Here is a 21985-nt window from a genome sequence, read left to right on the forward strand (position 1 = left end):
CGAGTTCAGTTTCTCCCATTCAGATGAACAGCCGTCTCCCGTGCCGTCACTTTCCTAGTCCTGTACAACTCTGGATCCTATCCGGGGTTTTCTTTCCTTGCGAGATGAACAGAGGGACACTTAAGTGCCACAAGCCTCTCGAGTGTGTCTGCACGAATTGCACGCCTTCTCCAAAAGGGCAGCGGCGAGAACACTTCAAAGAATTTTTTTTAAAAAAACCGTTCCACTGTCCCCATCTACTTGTACTCATTTATTTCGTTTATATCCATGTTTATATTTATATCTACTACCTTGTACATGTTTGACAAACTAATGACCTTTCGGTGTGACTCAGATAAACCCATTCGAGGCTGCTAAAAGCCGTTGAAAAAAGAAAAAAGCCCTCGACCCCCCCTCCTCAATTCCCCTAGTTAGCACAGCGAAGCATCACGCGTCCGTCACGTGAAAAGGCAGCAACGCGAGCCAAGCGCACGCTGAAGCAAGCTCGGGGCGACAGGAAAACCGCCGCCCAGGCGAACTCCTCTCGCTCGCGCGCTTGCCCCGTTTGGCTTTGACGGTATTCTCGCGAGGGCTTGATTTCCCCCCCTCCCTCCATTTTTAAATAAATAAATAAAGGAGGCGTGGTCTTAATTGGAATCAGGTGACAGCGAGGGCAATAACGACGGCGGGGGCGGGGGTGGGGCTGAAGTCCCGGGTCATGTGACCGCGCCCCTGGACGTTTTTTTTTTTTTCCACAGCGCTGCGTTGGGTCTCGGCTCTCCCGCGAGTGCCGTGTGGTTGTTGGCAGCTTCGTCGCGGCGGTCCTTTTCTTCTTCTTCTTTCGCGTCCTCCCCCTCCTCTCTCGGAGCGCTCCGTCATGGCGGGCCGAAGTGCGGTGGGTTTCCTCTTGGCGGCTGCCCTGCTCGGTGAGTGTAACCCGGGGGGCGGCGGTTTCTCCTCTCTCTCTCTTCTCCCTCCTCTCCCCCCCCCCAGGGCGATGTGGGCCGTTCGTCTTCCCTCACGGCGAAGGCCCGCAGGGGAAGCCTCTCGCCTTCCTGCGTAGCCCTGCACTCGCCTGGCCCTTCCCGGACGAATTCCCTCCGTCCTCACCCCCCACCCTACCCGAGGGTCGGTTTAGCAAAAGGAGAAAGGCAGGGCGGCTTTTCCTCAGCCGGTTGGCCGCCTCCTTGCTTGGCGAGGCGGTTCCGTTGGCCGCCTTTGGAGAAGGTGAAAGGATGACGGAGAAAGCGGTTTCCTTTTCCCTGCTGCTTCTCCCCACCCGATCCCCACCCGCCGCTTCTGCTCAGCGTGGATCAGGCTTTGATAAGAGCCTCCGAACCGGATCGGCTGTTTAAAAACGGTTTAAACAGCGATGTTTAAAACAGGACAGAACGCGTGATGAGACGGAGCGGCTGCCTTTCGCCTTCCTTTTCGCCGGCCTCCTTTCGCCTTCTCTCGTCATTTCGCAATGCTCGGGAGTAGTGAAATCAGTGCTTTTCCTTTTTTCCTTCCTTCCTTTTCTTCTTCTTCCTGAAATTTATCCGAGCGCTTTGAATTCGCCTTTTCCCAGCCTCTAGTGAGCATTTGGAGGAAATGACTAACCGCTTTCTCCTTTCCCTTTTTCTTTTTTCGCCCTTTTGGGGCACTGTCATGTAAAATAGGCTGCTCTTCCACCTTCCATTATGCTGGATAATTGGGAAATTTTAAAGCTACTGGAGGCCTCGTTTTTTTTTCTTTCTTTCTTGGCCGTGTCTTTAGAATCGGTTTGCTGTATTCTCCTTCCAATTAGGTTCGGGCTGCCGATATGCATTTGACTTAATTATGTATTTCTTACAACTCCCGAGGTAGATCTGGGCCATAGGTAACAGTAACAGAGTTAGAAGGGACCTTGGAGGTCATCTCCTCCAACCCCCTGCTCAGGCTGGAGACCTGTACTAGGGATTCAACCTACCGACCTTTCTGATCGACAAGCTCAGTATCTTAGCCACTGAGCCATCTAATCGTTAACTTATGCTGGCTAGGTGTTGTTCAAAGCTTGTACTAAGGAAATTTAGAGGTGAGAGTTGAAAAGACCAGCGGTGCTAAATCCTTCCCAAATATATTCAGAGGGGGAAGGGATCTAGTTCATTTTACTCATTAGAGGGAATAATAGCTCAAAGCAGCAGTTTTGTACAAGAAGGCTGTAACTTCTCCCTGCTCAAAAGGGCAACAAGCTGTTGGTGTTATGAAACTACTGCCAGGTTCACAGATTTATGTAGATGGTAAATATCTTATCCTTGAGGAGTTTCCCTGTGGTTTTTCTCATGTATTCTTTAAGTAAAACCATTTAAAAATATTTTGCTGTGTCATTTAAACATGGCTTATTTAGCATATGACAGCAGAACTCTTGCTCCCCCACAAAAAATGGTTGATTCTTTTGTTTCCCCTCCTCTTTGAAATTTCTGGATTTGTGCTTTCCTCCTCTAAATGTTCTCTCTTTGTGGCCATTTAAAGAACCCAAATTTTTCACATGGTTGATTATACAGGTAAGATTCAGTTGGTTCTATATCCAGGTATTCTTTACCTTACTTTGTGAAAAGTAGATGTGATTCTTTGTAGAATCATGTAATATGCTACCATTGATCCAAATTACAGTAATTTTTTTTATTTTTTCCTATGTCAGTATTTGTTTCCAGTATACTTACTATGATTCTACAGTGTTTATGATAATAGGGTATGTTCCTATACAAACTTGAGTAAATATTATTGAACTGTATGAACTATTTACACCAAAGATTCTCAGACTGTGCAATGTTGTGACTTTGGAAAGTTATAAATCTGTGATTCCCGCATATGAATAAAACTAATGAATTCATGTTATTTACTTTTGTGAGAAATAAACCACATACCTTTAATAAATTGTTAAATCTAGAGGCCAAATGACATAACCATAGAACTGTACAATTTTATAACAAAATATTTTACCTGAAATAATAAAACACTATGTTCAAAACCTTATTTAAATAAAGTTTAATTTTACAGAATTATTCAAATTTAGAGTGTATCTTAAGACTCATTTCTTCTGTATTCAGGATTATTCTTTTAGAGCAGCAATTGTAAGTAATCCTGACTTTGTCAACTTGCCAGAGCAGAAGAGGAGCATATAATGAAAGCAATCCACACTGGCTTCACAAGCAAGGAGAGCTTTGCTTTGACAAGTCAGTTGTTGGCTTGTCCAGGCAAAACAAGTAGTGCTTCTGATGGAGCTCATGCTTTGTGGGAGTAAGCCTTTAGGCTTGTGTATATTAAGGCCTGAGGCTTGACATATTGTACTCTAGCTGTGATTGGCCACACTGAAGAAAATTCTGTGGTAATCCAGTCTTGTATGTTCTTCCTCAGACTGGCCTACAATAAATACCCAATTTCTTAGCTTGTAAATAAAATATAAAAGAATACCCATAAAAATTATTGATTTAATAGTGGCTGGTTTCATTGTGGTTCTGTAAATGAGATGGATTAAAAAACTCTTGAAAACTCCACATAGCAGCAAATATTACCTAATTCTTTCTTGCTTTGAAAATATGTCTTATTTCATTGCTTATGATTTATGTTGTTAAAGAGTTTTCACATTATGCAGGGTGGGGGATGACAAGTCAATATCTTTTTGAGCTTAAGTATTTCATAAATATAGCTTTCCAATGGCAATATAGCTTTCCAATGGCAACATACCTTTACTTTATCTGAGTTGAATCCATGAATAATTTGGTTTACAATGTTTTAGTGACATTGAAGCAGATTAGGAAAACAAAAGGACATTGTTTAATTAGTGAAGTCAGTCTTCCCTGTTTATCATCAGCAAAGATGAAAATGTTCTTGTTTTATCTATGTAGTTAGGCATTGCAAAACTAGAATTTTAAAAGATGAACTCGTAAATATGACTCTGAATTTTGTTTTGTATTTGATTCTCTGTTTGAAAGCCAGTTTGTTATCTATTATGCCTTATAGAAATAACATATTTCTATACCTTCTTTTAAAAGCATGCAAATAAAATTCTCTTTTAGAGTTGCTTTTGACTTTAAAAAAGCTAATCCAGCATGAAATTTGAACTAGAACACTATTGGCTGGAAATTGCAATTTATTGCCATGATATGTGACTTTCATAGCCACAAAAGTTTCAAAATTAAACTACTAATCGATTGTTATTCTCTACAGAAATATATTTATTAATTTATGCAGTTTACTTCCCAATTCAGTTGGAGTCCAGGAAATATAAAGATAGTAGCAATCAAACACAAAGATACAATAACATATTGTAGTCAGTTGCAATTTTTCCATATAATTGCTCTGTATACAACTACTCTGTTTCCCTGAAAATAAGACTTCCCTGGATAATAAACCCAATCTTGCTTTTGAGCACATATGCTAAAATAAATCCTCCCCTGAAAATAAGCCCTCCCTGAAAATATTGCAACACAGCAGCAGCCATGAGATAACCACGCTCGCTGCTTCCTGCACCTCAAAATAATAAGACCTCCCCGAAAATAAGGCCAAGTGCTTATTTTTGGGGGGGTCAAAAGAAAATAAGACCCTGTCTTATTTTCGGGAAAACACGGTAAGGGTTTTAAAATTCTACTTTGAAAGTGACACAGTTTTTATATGGGAAATAGTTGTTTGGTTGACCTAGGTTCAATTCCAGATTTATAATAAATAATGGACTGGATTCTCCACCATTTGTAGTAAAGTCTTTACATCTGCCTATGAGCTCAGCTGATGAGGGCACTTTTGTAACTTAAAATGAGACATAGTGCTTTTAGAGATCAAATAGACAGAAAGAATTGAAGGAATAAAGTGGCTTGATATTTAAGAAAACTATAGACTTCATACAGGAAATGCCTATTTTTTGTTTTAACTTCCCCTATGTTCTTGTGCTCATATGTGCTATTCTCAAGATCCATTTGACCTCCCAAAATATTCTGTGTTTTAATAGAATCAGGACAGAATTATATAGACATGACAGTATAATACGATTATACAATTTACTTAGGAGTAGATCTAGATTACAACTTTACTTCCATTTTTTAATAGTGGACAAAATCATAACAGAAAAAATATTTGGAGTTATGCAGAATGCTGGGTTGCAATGTGTATCTTTTCTGATAGGAAGCAGTGCTGCCCTTAGTTTTGATTAGATGTAGATTTGATGATATGTATATCCAAAAACATGAAGGGCAGAGGATGTAATAATACTTCTACCATAATTTGGATCTAAATTGCGCACTTTTTAACACTTACAGTACAAGGGCTACATGCACTGGAATAGCATCTGTGTTGAGATTCTACAAGCCCAGTTAATTTGGACAAAAAACCAAGAACTTTAAACAGGGTATAATAAATCCTGCACATAATCTGATGTCAGACTTTTTTAATATTAGGAAAATCTTATTCGGTAGCGCTATAAAGTTATTTGTAGCTACTCTTAAAAAAAGAAAAAAGGGTGCTACATTATATGCAAATTTGTATAGTATCTAGAAGCTAGACCTGAAAAAGGAGAAGTACCAGTACAAATAATGCCAATGAAAACAGTTACTACTGATTTATAATTTATATCAACTTTTTTTCCTATACATAAACTATATCTATATATGTTACCATAGCCCTTTTTCAAGGGAAATAACAAAATGGGGAAAATACAGAGAGGGATAAGGAATAGCTGGATGGAAAAAAGGATGAAAGAAAACATGGGGAATAAGAGAAATAATGAACAGAAGAAGGGGGAAAAATTGTTGAGCAAACCATCTGCCCATCTAGTATAACATTTCATATCAGTAATCAATTTGATGCATTTGAGATATATGGTCAGGTTGGTGACAGCATCCTTACCCTATCAGCAGGCAGTAAATAAAACATGCTGCCTATGATGTAAGAGGACATAAACATTCATCAATATTAGTAGCCTTCTCTTCCACAAATATATCTAATCCATTTAGTCGTCAAAATTGTTACCGATAATTTGCCGATAGCAGATTTCAGTTTAACTACACTTTTTTTTGCTGGGGTAGGGATAGGAAAACCCCTGCATACAGAGCAAATCTAGTCCTGCAATGGGGTCGGGGGATTGTCTTTGACAACATTATTTGTGCCATACATCAATGAATTGCTCATAGCAGATCTTCAACTCCCCATTTTGTTTTGACTTTTACTATACCTTTTCCAATTCTGTAATAACATCTTTAAAATTCATTGACCAGGATTGAGCGCAAAACTCAAGATATAGTCTTACAATAAATTTACATATTACATAATTTATCAATCATAGGTCTAAGGATTCAATTAGGTCTAAGGCAGTGGTGGCGAACCTAGGCATGCATGCCACAGGTGGCACGCGGAGCCATTTGTCAGGGCACGCGACGCGCTGCCCTGTCAGCTGGCCAGCGCGCATGCGTGCGCTGGCCAGCTGAGTTCACCTTTTTAAAAGCCATTTTTCGCCCCCACCCCAGGCTCCAGAGGCTTTATAGGAGCCTGGGAAGGGTGAAAAGAGCCTCCCAAGCCCTTCGGAGACTTTAGGGACCGTCCGGAGGCTTCCCTGACGCCTTCAGAGCGCTTAAAACGACCCTCCGAACAAACCGGAAGTCACTTCTGGTTTGCTCGGAGGGTGGTTTTAAGCGTTCCGAAGGCTTCAGGGACGGTCCGGAGGCTTCCCTGACGCCTTCGGAGCGCTTAAAACGACCCTCCGAGCAACTTCCGGTTTGCTCGGAGGGTCGTTTTAAGCGTTCCGAAAGCTTCAGGGAAGCCTCCGGACCGTCCCTGAAGCCTCTGGAGGGTCTCGGGGGGGGGGGGAGGCTCTTTTCACCCTCCCCAGGCTCCTATAAAGCCTCTGGAGCCTGGGGAGGGCGAAAAAAGCATGTAAAAATGGGGGGTCGCACGTTGTGCGCGCATGCGCACTGGGGGGGTCACGCATTGCATTATGGGTGCGGCATGCCCGCACACGACCCCCCTGCGCTCCCCCCACTTGTGGCACGCGAGCCAAAAAAGGTTCGCCATCGCTGGTCTAAGGATTCAAGGTGTGGAATATAGTTCTAAAAGCAGCTGCACAGAGAATTGATATTGCCATCAAGCTCTCCAGTGTGAGTCTATAGTCTTTTCCCTTATCAGTCACTGTCAACAGTGCTCCCACTACATTTGTGATATTTTGTATGCAGATGTATTAAGGTGATTTATGACTGAATTTTATTTTTAAATTTGATGGCTACTCAAATAGGTTGGATCCTTTAGCGCTCTTATAGAATCTTTGTCACCCTGAACAATGTGGTATCATGGCCACCTCACTGCTCATCCTGGACTCTAATTCACTTACAAATACATTAACAATTGTAGGTTACAGTGCTGATCCTTGAGAGGCCTACTATGGATATCTCTCTGGTGTAACAATTGGTCTACCTATCCTCCTACCTCCTGGCCATTGAATTTTTCAGGAGTTTTTGTTGAGGTCATTTATAAAACATTAGATATATTTCCCTTGTTAGCCTGCCTTTTCTCACCTTCACCAAAGTCTAGCCGATTAATATTGTGGAGGCTATATTGGTTTCTTTTCAGTCAAATTCACTATTCTATCTACTTAAATCTTTAATAATTTTTCAACAATTTTTATTGGAACAGTTATTAAGCTAACTGGACCATGGTATTCTTTATCTCCACGCAATACGTTTCCAAACATTAGGGTCCTTTTAACTGTTTTTAAATCCTGGAAATGAATCCTAATTTTAAAGAGCAGTTTCATTTTTAAAAAAGGTTATCAATTTCATATTTTTTGAAGAAAACTTTCAATATTGTATGGATCTGAGGATTTATTCCTTTTAATTTGTACACTTATGAATATTTTTTCTTCACCTACATTTGTTTCCGTTCATCTGGCATTCCCTCTGAAAAAATCAGCTTTGGCAGAGAAATCTATCCTATGACCTCAACAGTGAGAAGCAAAGCATTCAGCTTCTATGCTAGTTCTTTCAGCACACATTGTCCTGGTGTTTTCTTTGCTCGAATTCTTTTTTGAAGAACTATTTTGCTTTGTCTTAACGTTTATACCAGGTGCTTTTCTGCATATTTTATTGGCAGCTTGTGTTTTTTAGCTATGTTTATGAACAAGAGATATATTTTGAAGAAAGCTTTTGTTGCAACAAGATCTTGGAGTCTGGTGATTATTTACTTCAGTCTCCTCTTGAAACAGAGTTAAGAAGTACTTCTTGACTGGGATGCATATTCTGGCTAATATTCTATTATTATACTTTTAAATAATTCTGAGCATTGTGGAGAAGACTGTTCTTGACTCTACTCTAATTTTACCATGGCTTTTGAACTTCAGTAAGTCTTCATATGCATGGATGCCCAAAGTTGTGCAATATTATGATTCCAAGTGGGAGAAGAGGGAAGCCTTCTTTAGGCCTTATGCAATATTCACTAGGCACATCACCCCCTCGGAGTAACTATTTTTTAAAATGAGACAATCCTAGCTTATAACATTTGCACCGTTCAGCACCTCAGTCTGCAATTATTTAAACCTGTGTATTGCTTTGTTTGCAATAGCATCAGCTGTTCCTAGCTGGGAGTGTTAGAAAATTTCAGTTCATAACTAAATTATTTATAGGGAAGGAAACTTAATCAGGTAAATATTTTTCCTTCTCTCCCCAAGTACAGAGGTCAGACTGAGAATACCATGCTGTATAATTCTAGTAGTGAAGCTAGTACTGACCCTGTAAAAACAACTGTGTGGTTATAGCTGTTTGTAGGTAGTCTGAAGAGTTGACCTAAATGGCACGAGCAGATTAATTAATCTGCCAAAAAATCTTGTTTTGAGCTATCAGTTCTCCCTAGGGCAAAGCAGTTGTCAAGGGAAGATTTGTTAGCACCCTAAATGCTGAAAATGAACTTTTTTCTTCTACTAAATATACTCCATAGCCTCCCATCTTAGTCCTCATGTTCATTAGGTTTTTAGATTTAAGGAAATCTCACTAGAATATTAGGAGCAATTTTTAAATAATTTGTAAAAAGCTATTTATGACAATCGTGCCAGAAAATTCTACAATATTCTATAGTGCTGCATTGTTAGTAGCACCGATATCATCTGTTCTTGTTCCTGTGTGTATCCTTTCAAATAACTTGTGTGTTGGCATTCATTATGCATCCTGTATGAAGCTTGGATAAAGCATTGACACAGAAGAGCTTTTGCCACATTATGTATATATTTGAAGGACTATTTCTCTAAGTAGGAATAGTGCATACACAAGAAAAATGTGCAGCTATATTGTAACAGTAATGGCAAACCCATTTTGTCCTATCCTACACTCTACTGTAGAAAGATGCTATAGATTTGTATGGTTGTGTAAACAAAATTACTAATTGTAAGTTTAAGGTAGGAAAATGATATTACAGGGAAGTTGTTTCTTGAGAATTCAATGCACAAGCAATACATTTTTAAAATGCAGGTCTTTGAAGAATTGTCATATATACAAATTACGCTGTCACTGAGTAAATCATTAGCTCTTATGGGTGATAGTTTGTGCAGTTGCTATTGACAACAGCTTCTACTGTAATAATAGAAATCTTGTTAATGAAGTGTAGCTAAGAGATGAAGTTAATATGACTTGCTTTTAAAACTTTGTCTCCTGCCAAGGCAGAAATAATATGCACAACGTTGTAAGGTAGTGCTTTTAGTATCAAGGGAACCCCCCCCCCCCAATGAATTAATGTTATTTCATTTCTTAAAAATCTGTAGGATCATTAACATGGGGGCGGGAATAGTGTATAATAGTTGAGTAATTTTGAAATAGTATTTTAGCCAATATGTTAAGAGTTCTCTATACAAATTATGCTGCAAAAACAGTTGACAAAAAGAAATCAACTACTCTCAAATTAATCATTCTGCTTTTATTCTTAAGGCCTCTTCAGTATGTTTAATCTTTGTGAACCTGTTCCATATACAACAAAAGAGGTATAGAGGAATATTGAACAAGATTGTTCTTAAATACTAGGCTTTGTAAAGCAATTGTATGTAAGCAGGGTAGGATAAATGCATTTGTTCTGAAATCATTTTCTATGTACATAAGAGCTCTACATAAGTTAGAATCCTGACTAGGTTTTTCTGTGTATATAATAAAGGGTTTAGATCACTTGTACAAACAAGAACTTTATAAAGCATGAAGATCTTCTGAATGTATTTGTATTATATTGAATCTCAAGTTATATACAGCTCTTTAAAATAATTGTAATCCATTGCTTTGTTTTTCTTTTTTTATATATTTATAGGGTTTTTACAAACAGCATTATCGTTTCAAGTGAAAGATCGAGATGGAAAACTATGCCTATCAGCCAATTTCTCTATGAGATTCACAGTGGAGTTTGACACAAAGAGTGGTAAAAAACAGGTGAAACTACTGAAATTTAAAGGGATACTAACAGACAATGCATGTTGTTAGAGCACAGGTAGTTCTCAACTTATGACCACAGATGGAGCGAAAGAGCTGTCTGCTGAAGGATTTCCCCCATGCACGGAGGGGGAATTCTTCAGGGCACTTCAGAAATGGTCCTGCAGCCCACGAAATGATTTCAGTTCCCCTCCAAGCACAGAGCTCCATGCATTCCTTCCTAAGTCCCACTGAGTTTTTCAGCACCTCTCCGTCCCTCCTCTTACAGCCTTCTCTTCCAGATTCCCCAATGACTTTTGGGGGAAACTGGCAGAGAGAATTGTAAATGTTGATTTACATGATTTCGGGGCAGTGGGCAACTGGTGATGAATGTGAGCCAGTTGCCAAGTGCATGAAATGCGGTCATGTGATTGTGACCCTCAGAAATTATTTACAAGTTGTAAAAAAATAGCCCTTTCTGAGACTGTTGTAACTTTGAACATTAAATGACTGGTCGTAAATGGAGGACTACCTGTACTAACCTTCTTCTGCTTTAGATTATATGATAACAAACTTTGTGAAACATGTACTTTATATGTGAAAACCAGTTTGATATAATAGTTGGCCCAACGTCAGCCAGTGAGTTCATGTCTAGAGTGGACCTAGAACTCCCAGTTTCTAGGCTGGTTCTTGTAGTCCCGCTTAGCCATGAAATCACTTGGGTCAGGCTAGGCCAGGCATTCTATAATCCCTAGAAGAAGAATGCAATGGCAAGCCACTTCCAAATATGTTGCCTGGAAAATTGCGTGGTTTTCTTGAAGATACATATTCATATTTCCCTTTGCATGCATATGTTCAGCCTATTTTGTGTTATATTTTAAATATTACGTTAAAGAATTCAAAAAAATAAATGAATTCACTGCTGAAAGATAAAAGTATTACTTGCAGTGAATCAGTGCAGGTAATCTATACTATATGTATGGTGTCAAACTGTAAAAAAAAGTTACATTCTGTGATATCAAGTTGTTGGTACCTCTTAGGACCTAATTTATTTAAACAACTATTGATCAGAATAAATAGCTGTAGAATGTGTACCGTGCTAAAACGCTCCAGCTACATTATTGGAAGAGATACTTGTTATCATTAATAATTTACTATTGATTATTGTCAAACTATAGTCATAAATATATAGATAAATATATCTGGGGAAGAGCAATATAGTCCTCCTGGATTCTCTGCCTTACCATGGGGAACTAACATGGGCAATTTAAGTGCATCTTGAAAGTTGCAAAACAGTAAAGTAGGTGGTAATAAGAAACATAGTTTGAAGTTGCACCTAATAGACATTGATAGTTCAAATCCTCCAAGTTGTCCAATATTTTTGAAAGCCATCTAAATGTATGTAAACACCAGATTTGATGGCAGCAAACTATGGTTTCAAATATGCATAAGGAAATACTTTTTATTGCCCTAAATTTCCCAACATTTTGTTGCAGTGAATACCTTTGAACTCTGTTGTTCCTGTATTTGGAAATTGAGGATTGGGCAGGGTATACTTTCATCTACATTTTCCAAGTCTTTTCTTAAAAATACTGCTTATAAACTAAAACAGATATTACTTTTTTCCTTTGATACTTAAGCTTTTTGTTGTCCTACCTATACAGAACATGTTTTAGTAATATATTACTCTTACTGAGTCTGGCAGTTAAAGCAGTACTCCAAATATGTGTGTGCACAATAGTTTTGTTAAGTTTGTGACTGTACAATATTAGCACTGTTGTTTTCAAGTCATTTGTTACTGAATTCACCTTCTTTTGAAAGAATTTAGTTCCTTCTCATTTTATTCATACAGAAATTGCAAAGGAAGAAAGTTGGTCCAAAGTGAACTAAATGAGGATTTGACTCTGAATTTTTCCTATCCTAGTTTCAACCATAAAGTATCTATATTGTTAACACTATTTTCAAATGGCTACAGGGTTCTGAAACATTTTATTAGTATAAATCCTACCCATCCAAGATTTTGTACAATGCTCTTTTATTATTATATACAAAAAATAGTCCTTGACTGGAAATCCATCTTAGTTCCACATTTTATTATGACTTAAACTTTCTTGTAATTCTGTTACATACCTTAATAACAAAGCAAATATCATTATTATAAATAGCAAATATGTGATGTGAGCAGCTACATTACTTATTTAGAAAAAAACATATACTAGTAACATTAGATGTTTCTTTTTTTAATACTAATTTTATTAACAAATTACAGTTGCAAAGTTAAAAAATAATGCAAATGAAAAGACAGTGAAAAGTAAGAAAAATAGAAAATAAAGTAAATGAAAAATGTATAAAGAGACAACTTTCTGCTTTATAAGAAGTATAAACAATTTTAGTAACTTACCCTTTCTTATTTTAGTCCTTATCAGTAAAAAGTTCATTAAGGACTGTCCATTAAAAGTCCAGAGATAATATCTATTTTGACCTTGATCAAATATGTTGCATTCCTCCCTTTTATTTTTAACAATTTTAATCTTTAGCCCCTTCAAATAATGTCCAAAAACTTTAATTTCTTTTTATGTTTTCTTTATAAACCTCACAAAATTCTTCTAAGTTTTAACAAGCCTCTTTTTAAAGTCACTATTGGAAAATTATCCAGTTTTATTACATCCCTTTTAATTATCTTTCCGATACCATACTTACAGCCTGCCATTTTTAAATCCACTTTCATATCGGTTTCAACCTTGTCAGGTAAAACGTGTTCCCTTTTACATAACATCTTCTAACACAATCTTTGTCTAGAGGCATTCTTAAAAGATTTTCTGGGTCCCTTAAAAATATTCTTCAATATATCAAATGTTAAAATATTTTGCTTCGTTTGTATTAGCATGTCAGATTTAATTGATCTCCTTTAATGTTCTCGTGTAATCTTTTCATTCCTCTAGCATCCAACTTTCAAAGTCTTACCTATCTTTTATTTTTTTAGAATTCAAAACAAAATCATTTTCTCACAGGAAGGCTTCCTCTAGTTATTTCCAAAATCTTATTTCAAATCCATCTGTACCTCAATCTGTTTGAAACTTTCCAAAATCAAAGTTCAATCACTCTTTTTGCATCTTAACAGTTGAAAAGAAATCAAGCAATTTCCAAAAGTGGTTAGAAAAGGAAATATGGGAATTCAATGTTCTTTTGAAAGCACTGACTGCTGTTATAGGAAAATGGCTAATCCATCATATCTTAGACTTCTACAGCCACTGGAATCCCACTGTCTTTCTGTCTCCTCATTAGGAGTAGCTCTCTGAAGCATTTGTATATGATCTCAGATCCACTTCTTATCCAGAAAGGAATTTCAGAGAGCCAACTATCTCTTCATTCTGCTGTGGTTGTTGTTCTGACCTAGGCTTCCCCAAAAAGCATGAGGCAGAGTCCTGGTCCCAACAAAACCCCTTTTATTAAACGATTGTGAATTCCTCTCATTCACGTTCAGCAAGGCCTGGCAAACAGTCTTTCAGAGGAATATTTATGATGACAGATCATATCTATCTTGGAAAGCTGCCATGTAAATATTTTCCAAATGAGGTGCTGTGCAAAGAAAGACTGGGCACAGAATCTCTGAGATTCACAGGCAGATCTTCACACTCCTGAAACGAATCTAACGACCAAACGAATTGTTTTCTGCAAAAGCCTGCCACCTGTGACTTTACTCCCAACTCTACCCTGATTTCTGAGTTGTTCTTTTCTTCTGGCAGCTCTGCGCATGTGCACAGGCTATAGCTGTTCCTCTGTGTTACTCCTGTCTAGCTCCATAGGCACCTGATCACTGCCAGACGGCCTCGGCCCCTTCTCTGCCTCCAATGCAGAGCCCTTGTCTGAGCCTTCCCAGGCCTCCAGGACTGGCCCATGCTTTTCCCCAACCTCCTCACTGTCCGACTCTGCTGCCAACTCCGATGGCCGCTGGCAGGCCACAACAGTTGTTGGCTCCACTTTTAGTGGAATCATCTTCAGTTTACTATTTCTTCACTGGAAGTTAGCATTACATTGTGTGCACAATTATTAGGCAGGCTGTATTTTGGAGGATTAATTTTATTATTGAACAACTACAGTCCTCTCAGGCAATCCAAAATATTAATACTCAAACCTGAATATTCAAGAAAGTAAAAATGAGATTGTGGCTTTCTTAGGAGAATAACTATGTGTGCACAATTATTGGGCAACTATTAGTGTGCGCAATTATTTTGCAACTACATGAAAAATGAAAATTTTCCCATCTCATTTATTTTCAACTGTTAAAGTGAGAATACTAAACAAAAACTCAAAATTTACAAATAAACATTTCTGACAGTTAAAAAAAAACACAGTGACCAATACAGCCACCCTTCTTTTCAATAACAGTCATGAGCCTTCGATTCATGGAGTCTGTCAGTTTCTTGATCTGTTGATGATCAGCTTTTTGTGCGACAGCAACCACAGCCTCCCAGACACTGTTCAGATAGCTAGTACTGTTTTCCTTCACCATAACTCTCCCATTTAACAAGTTCTCAATAGCATTTAAGTCAGGTGAGAAAGGGGGGGCCATGTCATTCTTTCATCTTTAAGACCTTTACTGGCTAGCCACACAGTGGAATATTTTGATGCACACAATGGAGCATTGTCCTGCATAAAAATCATGGTCTTCAGTGGTGGGTTGCAGGTGGTATGCCCTGGTACAGGTGTACTGGTGCCTGCCAGGAGCACCGGGTACCGTTCCAATACGGTGCTCCAGAGGGCCCGCCTGCCCACCCTCTACCTTCGGCGCTTATGTGCACGGAGCATACAGCACCTGCGCAATGCTCCAGAAGTTGTGAATAACCCAACACTGGAAGTCTTTAAGAAGATGTTGAATAGCCATTGGTTATGGCTATAGGTGTAGGGTTTCCTGCCTAGGCAGGGGGTTGGACTAGAAGAGGTCCCTTCCAACTCTGCTATTGTATTGTATTGTAAGTTTATAAATTTACAGCTTGGAAATGGAAAATATGCATACAAAGGACGATATGGTCAAAATACTCACTTGCCTAATAATTGTGCGCACAGTGTAAACATTTCTAATTATTATTCTTTGCCTCTGCCCCTCCTAAGAAAAGCTTTTTAGAATATAAAATTAAAATTAAATGATAAGGTGTGGTTGAAAAGTTTTGCTCCAGAACCATCTCAATTCTGTGTATAACGAGAATGGATGTAGATGTCAAGGCTGCTACAAATATATGGGCATGTGTTAATGTTGCCAAGGAATTGGGAAAGATTGACCATTGTATGATGAAGGAATTACATGTTTGAAGTGCTCATTATCAATGCTGGGCATATAAAAATAAATGATCAAAAATTGATTTATTAGTTTGAGATTTGGCAGATTTGTGTATAAATCCATATTCACCCATGATATTCTAACAAGATTGTTGTGGGGGGAAATAGGCAGGAGGTGTAGCAGATACATTTACCACTTTGAGTTATGTGTAAAAATAATACAGGTGGGATACAAAATAAATACATACTTGTTAGATCATCTTTTATAAATTATTTGTGGCCTTCCCACTCAAATGAATATGTAATAATCTATTATATACTATTGTGGGCTTGTTGAAGGAAGTTCACTTCAAACATGAGGTAAAATCATGGGGGATTGCATGTTAAATGTACAGGTGTTAAATATAAATAATCTCTTATGTCTGTTAGAATGTAAACTTCACACTTCCATCTGAGGCTCATGAAATGAATGCTAGCACCTGTGGCAACCAGAAAACTCCTGAAGAAATTCTTGTAGTTGGATTTGGCAAAGGACATTCATTAAATATGACATTTGAGAAAAAATCATCTCTCTACGTGGTCAGTGCTTTGGCGTTCAAATTCAACTTGGATGATTCTTCCCTTTTCCCCAATTCATCTGGTGGAGGTAAGTGAAAAGGTTTTGCTTTTTTTAAGGTTTTCAAAATCCACTGCACAGGGTAGTGTAATTGGTAAAGGTGTTGGATTAGAAACAGAAAGACTTGGGGTACTGATCCATCATGAGCTTCAGATACTCCCTGGGTGGCTTTGGGCTAGACTTTTACAATCTTGAGCAACCTCTCTGCATCATGAGGAGAAAAATAGGAGGAAAAAGCACTGTACATAAGGACTTGAGCCCTTGATTGGAAGATGGGGTATAATGTCTAATAAATAATAATGTTGGGTTTCACTTGTATAGAATTATCTGAAGAATCATAAACTACTGTCTGTTTCTTGCTACAGAACTAAAAGAAGTAAAAAATGGAACCGATATTCAAGCAGACTTAAATACAAAATATGTATGCTTTAGCAACAAGTCAATAACTGGGGGAAAAGTGTCTGTTTTTCTTAGTAATGTTACAATTGAAGCATACGTTACAAATAACACCCTCAGTAAGAAAGGTAAGTACTTCTAAAGAGTAACAACACTAACAAGTATTTCTATTCAGTCTAAGTCTAGCACTTATCCACTTTCATCTGAAACTATTTGACAGTTTTGTAATTGTTTTAATAACATGGACTTCTAAGAAAAGAACACATTGCAGGCTTAGTAGAGTGCTGGATTTCACTGAATCATCGTGTAACTTTAAAACATATTTTAAAAACAATTACTATTGTTGGGCATATGCACTTGGGGGTTATATGTGAGTGGCCTATTTAGGGATGCATTTAAAGAAAAAAAGAGCAGATTCTCCCTTTCTGTCACATTTTTAAAATTCCAGTTTGGTAATTATTGTTGAAGGAGCTCTGTGGTTCCATCCATTGCTTTGGGGCATTCGGTTAATGTTTATGGCATTTCTCCTGGCTATTGGAAATAAGGGGTTCATAATTTTTCAGTAAAGTGTTCCAGCCTTGTGATTTGTAGTTATTGCTTTTTAGACACAGTTTGTTATGAAGACAAACCTACTAGTAGTCCCATAATCACTACTCACCTACCATCAACTCACATACCTTCAACTACTGTTGTTACAACGACCAGTGTACCACCCTCATTAAAACCAGAAGTTGGACAATATAGTATAAATGATTCATCTGGGATGTGCTTACTTGCTTCTATGGCTCTGCAAGTTAATCTCACCTACAGTGCACAAAATAAGGTACATAAATTTTTAATATATTTTATACTTTCCAAAAGATCAGATCCTTGCAACGGGAGCATATTTTTAAAGTCTCATCACTCTTAAGTAGTAGTTCTAGTATTCTGTACATGTAGAACATTTTTTCATAATTCATTTCCATTTATTTTTGTTAAATTTAGAAACTTCCCATCTCATACAGCAACTTTGGGTGGTATACAAGTAAAATAATATTATTGTTGTATCTATATATGTGTGCGTTTGGGTTACATAAAGTATGCCTTAATAAGATAGCTTTGAAAAGTTTACTTCCAGCTTTAAAACAAAGTTTTAATCATACTGCAAGGTTAGAATGATTAAAACAACTGCTTTCAACTGTGAATATTTTAAAAACCTTTAATCAGACTAACTATTATTATAAATAATTGTGAGACATATAACAGTTCTTTACTATTTGGATAGATACAATTAAACTAAAATAGTACATAACGATAATTGCTACTTTTTCTTCTATGTGAAGCTTAAACTTTCTATCACAATGTTTTTTTTCAAAAGACCGTTCTTTCAAAAGTGTTGAATATTCCACCAAATGCAAAGTCTTTTGGGAAGTGTGATAACAACACAGTTACTTTAAATGTAACTTTTGGAACCACCAACATTTCACTCAATTTTGCACAGGTAAGCATAATTCAATGTATAGCACATTAAGTAAGCACATGACTTTAACTTACGACTTCTTGCCGGCTTCTGACCTGCAAAGTCAATGGGGAAGCGGCAGGAAGTCATAAGTCCTGGGAAGCTTGTAAGCAATACAATACAATACAATAGTAGAGTTGGAAGGGACCTTGGAGGCCTTCTAGTCCAACCTCCTGCCTAGGCAGGAAACCCTATACTGTTTCAGACAGATGGCTATCCAACATCTTCTTAAAGACTTCCAGTGTTGGGGCATTCACAACTTCTGGAGGCAAGCAGACCAATGGAAGAGTGATTTTCACTGAATGTAACTATATGGGGGATGGCTGCAGTGGTCTGGCAGTCATAAGCACTGCGGGGGGGGGGGGTTGCTGCAGAGGGAAACTACAGGAAAGTGGAGGGAGCAAGTTCAACCTCTGTCAGCTTCTCCATTGATTATGCTTATGGGAAACTGGCAAGGCAGGTTGCAGATGATAATAGCAGGATGCTGCAATCATCACAAGTGTGAGCCAGTAGCGAATGCCCTTGGAGTATGATCACATGATTGATTGAGGGTGCTGCAATGGCTGGTATTTGGAGGGCCAGTTGTAAGTATCACTTATTCTGCATCATGATAACTTTGAACAGTTGCTGAACAAGAGAACAAGAGGTTCTTAATTTGCAGATTGTAGAATATTTCTAAAAAGTTTTAATTACCGCTGCTAGACATTAGAATATAATTTTTCAAACTTCACACATTAGGTGTGTTTCCTCTGAATTAAAAACTGCAAAGTATTTGAACTGCAAACACAAGTAGCTTTTTTTTTAAGAAAAATGAAATTAATAAGACATTAAATCTGTTTTTTTAAAAGAATTCAAGTACTGAGAAGTACTTCCTGCATGGTATCCTCCTGAGCGCATATCTTCCTGAAGCTAAAGGTAAGAATTCAATTCCTTTATAAGATGTGTTTTAAAAGTTTAAACTTCTCAATTAAATTCCTTTCACGTTTCCTAAATTAGCACTAACGTACATTATTTATTCCTTTTCTCTAAATGGTCTACCAAATCCTTAAAAAAAAAAACCAAGTATTTAAGCCGTAGAGTCTTTGATCAAATTGTCAGTCATGATTTGAACTTAACTGTTTGATGGAGGGCAGAATATCAGCAGCAATGGTTGACTGCTCACTTTTAGTTCAGTTCTACATCCTCCTCTCACTAGTTTTTTAAACCAAGGTTGTTTCTAATTTGGATTGTTTCTGTAAATCTTTTGCAGACAAAAATTTCAGTGCTATCAACAATAGCCTAAGTGCCCTAAGAACTACAATTGGAAAATCTTACAAGTGTGTGGCAGAAGAGATAATTCAGGTTTCAGACAAAGCTGCTCTCAATATATACAATGTTCAAGTTCAAGCTTTCAAGATTGCAGGATACAAATTTGGAGCTGGTAAGGTCTATGAATACAGATTTAAAATATAGCTAATTGCAAATACACATTCCTAAGAAGCAATTGAAATGTTTTGTTTAAATGTATTTTTAAGCAATTTAGGCCCATGTTCCTTCAAAACAGTGTTGAAAAAAGTGTTCTAAGAGTCAACACTGCAATTTCTATGGCATGCAGACAAATTCTACATTGAAAAAGAATAAAACAGAATGGGTAATTGAAATTAATACCCATTTGAGTTTTCTCTTAAGAAATGGCACATATTTATGGTAAATAAACATCTCTTTGCCATTTCAAATTGGAAATTAACACTCTGCCTGGTTTCTCCTGGAAGGTAGAATCTAATTTTTGAAAATCAAAATAAATTATTTTATATAGCAGAACTGGCTAAAGCTGAGATAAAGAATTCTACCACTAGGATCATTGGAAAATTATGCATTTTATTTGATCATTGCAAGTGAAGTGTCAAATTGCATTTCTTTAATTTGAATGGAGATGGCTTTTTCCCAAATAACTCCTAGGCTGGTTTTACATATTGTTTTAAGGCATACAATTTGTCCTAATAATATGGGAATACTATTTTATTCAGTGATTATAACAAATCATATTCTAGTCTAGCACAATGAGACTCCAGTCGTATTTGTAATATTAAAGTTAGTTCTCTGTGTCAATCTATAGATGTTTACCACTGTATTCTAAGTGGTACAAATACAATTCTGTCAGATGGTAATTTTACATCTAGTGTAATAAATAAGTAGTTTGGGTTCAGTCAGATTCTTTGGCAAATTATAATACTCTATTGAAAGAATTACATTGTATTTGTCTTGCTCTTTTATCTATATAAAATTGAATTAAATTTATTTATTTTTCTTTCAGTGGAAGAATGTCAGCTGGATGAAAATAATATGTTGATTCCTATTGTAGTTGGTGCAGCCCTTGCTGGACTTGTCCTCATAGTGTTGATTGCATATTTAATTGGCCGAAAGCGTAGCCATGCTGGTTATCAAACAATTTAATGATTTGCACTGAATTAAACCAGCATGGAAAACAGCAGTTGCAAGAAGCAGAAAATTGATTCCCCTCCCCCATCTTCTCCTCAGTTAGATTTATGAGGGAGCACAATCTTTTCCTTACAACTGTTTCTTGCAGTGTCTGCTTTACTAAATGTGAAATCCATCTTGTGGCATTTACCGATGCACAAAGGATAACTTTAGTTCTGTTTAATTTTGCTAATGGGTTAAATACTGCCCATCTAGAAACAGGCTGAAATTTTATGAATGCTTTTCTGAATTGGCATGGTTTATAATGTCAACTACTTAAATGAGGATGATATAGTTGCTTCATACTCCACTTAAATTCAGATTAATTGTATTTAACAAAGGGAAATTTCCACTTTCTGGTACTACCAACCTGTGCTGACCTACGTTTTACTGCATTTACAGTAATGATTGACCAACCAACCTCTGCTATTCCCACTTTGCCTCTACCTAGGTGTGTATCATTAATCTTTAAATGCTAAGCTTGGTATATGCAAAGTGTGAAAATAAAATGTGGCTAACTCTTGATCTATTTTTGGTCTGTCAGCTTAGTAGGAGCTGGCCCTTTTTTACATGAAAATGGGTGTTACTTTATTTTTGGTAAAGTGAATTTCAGTCTCTTTTGTTGGAAGTTCAAAGGAGATCCTGTTTCTGCACATGTGTACAATAAATTTCAATCTGCTAATTCTTGCTTTGACTCTGGCTGGGACTGTACACTGCAAGGATCAGTTATGAATGCATTGCCTGTAACAATGCTAATAAAGACTTTTCTGTATGTTCCGCAGTGTTCTTTTAAGCAATTACAAAGCTGCTTTGATTTTGAAGTAAATTTGTTTGTAAAGTTTGGAGGCTAACTCTCTTACCTCAGATTCTTAGTTGTAACTATAAGCCTAAAATATTAATCTACGTTTTGTATTTCAAATAATCTTCCTTCAGTCCTTGCATAGTTGATTTTTTTTTTTTTGCCTTTTGTGGGGGGTGGAGGAATTTACCATTAAACAAGTAGGTCTGTGTTTATGGAATTTCCTTGTCACACCTAGACCTGAGCTCATGTTTGCTATAGATTTATCCATAGAGATAAAGCAATGTCACAGCAAGCTAAAATGTTACAAAATAGTAGATTGAATAAGAAAAAAAAACACAACTTGGTTATTCCTTGACAAAATAACTACCCATTAGCAGCTCATGGGAGACTGCAGCTGTTGTACAACTGACAGTTTTGGGATGAAGCAGATTATTCAGGGCACAACTTCACATGAAGCATTTTGCTCACCACAGTTGCATGCACAAAAGTAGAAAGAAACATAAAAAAATGTTTTCTAATTTGCTGTAAGGTGTAACTCCTGGTGTTTTTGATTCTATCAAGGTTCACTATTCAGAACATAAGCG

The 21985-nt window shown here is 37.3% G+C and overlaps 1 protein-coding gene across 1 annotated transcript; it reads left to right on the forward strand.

Moving 5' to 3' along the window:
* The first annotated feature begins 684 nt into the window (after window positions 1-684).
* Window positions 685-21371, forward strand: LAMP1 (lysosomal associated membrane protein 1). The gene is made up of 9 exons (XM_081947303.1): window positions 685-905; window positions 10258-10376; window positions 16062-16278; window positions 16614-16772; window positions 17250-17467; window positions 18002-18124; window positions 18991-19057; window positions 19392-19562; window positions 20436-21371. Exons 1-9 carry the CDS (start codon window positions 857-859, stop codon window positions 20573-20575), a joined length of 1263 nt encoding a protein of 420 aa, XP_081803429.1. The 5' UTR covers window positions 685-856; the 3' UTR covers window positions 20576-21371.
* The last annotated feature ends 614 nt before the right edge of the window (window positions 21372-21985 follow it).

The sequence above is a fragment of the Natrix helvetica genome, assembly GCF_964273705.1.
Source record: "Natrix helvetica genome assembly, chromosome: 3".
Lineage (NCBI taxonomy): Eukaryota > Metazoa > Chordata > Lepidosauria > Squamata > Natricidae > Natrix > Natrix helvetica.

Bases quoted from the DNA above. Each gene is read 5' to 3' on its own strand.
- LAMP1 (XM_081947303.1), top strand. From the start codon at position 857: ATGGCGGGCCGAAGTGCGGTGGGTTTCCTCTTGGCGGCTGCCCTGCTC. The intron at 16,773-17,249 runs GTAAGTACTTCT...ATTGCTTTTTAG, and splicing joins TAACACCCTCAGTAAGAAAG to ACACAGTTTGTTATGAAGAC. The intron at 19,058-19,391 runs GTAAGAATTCAA...AATCTTTTGCAG, and splicing joins ATATCTTCCTGAAGCTAAAG to ACAAAAATTTCAGTGCTATC.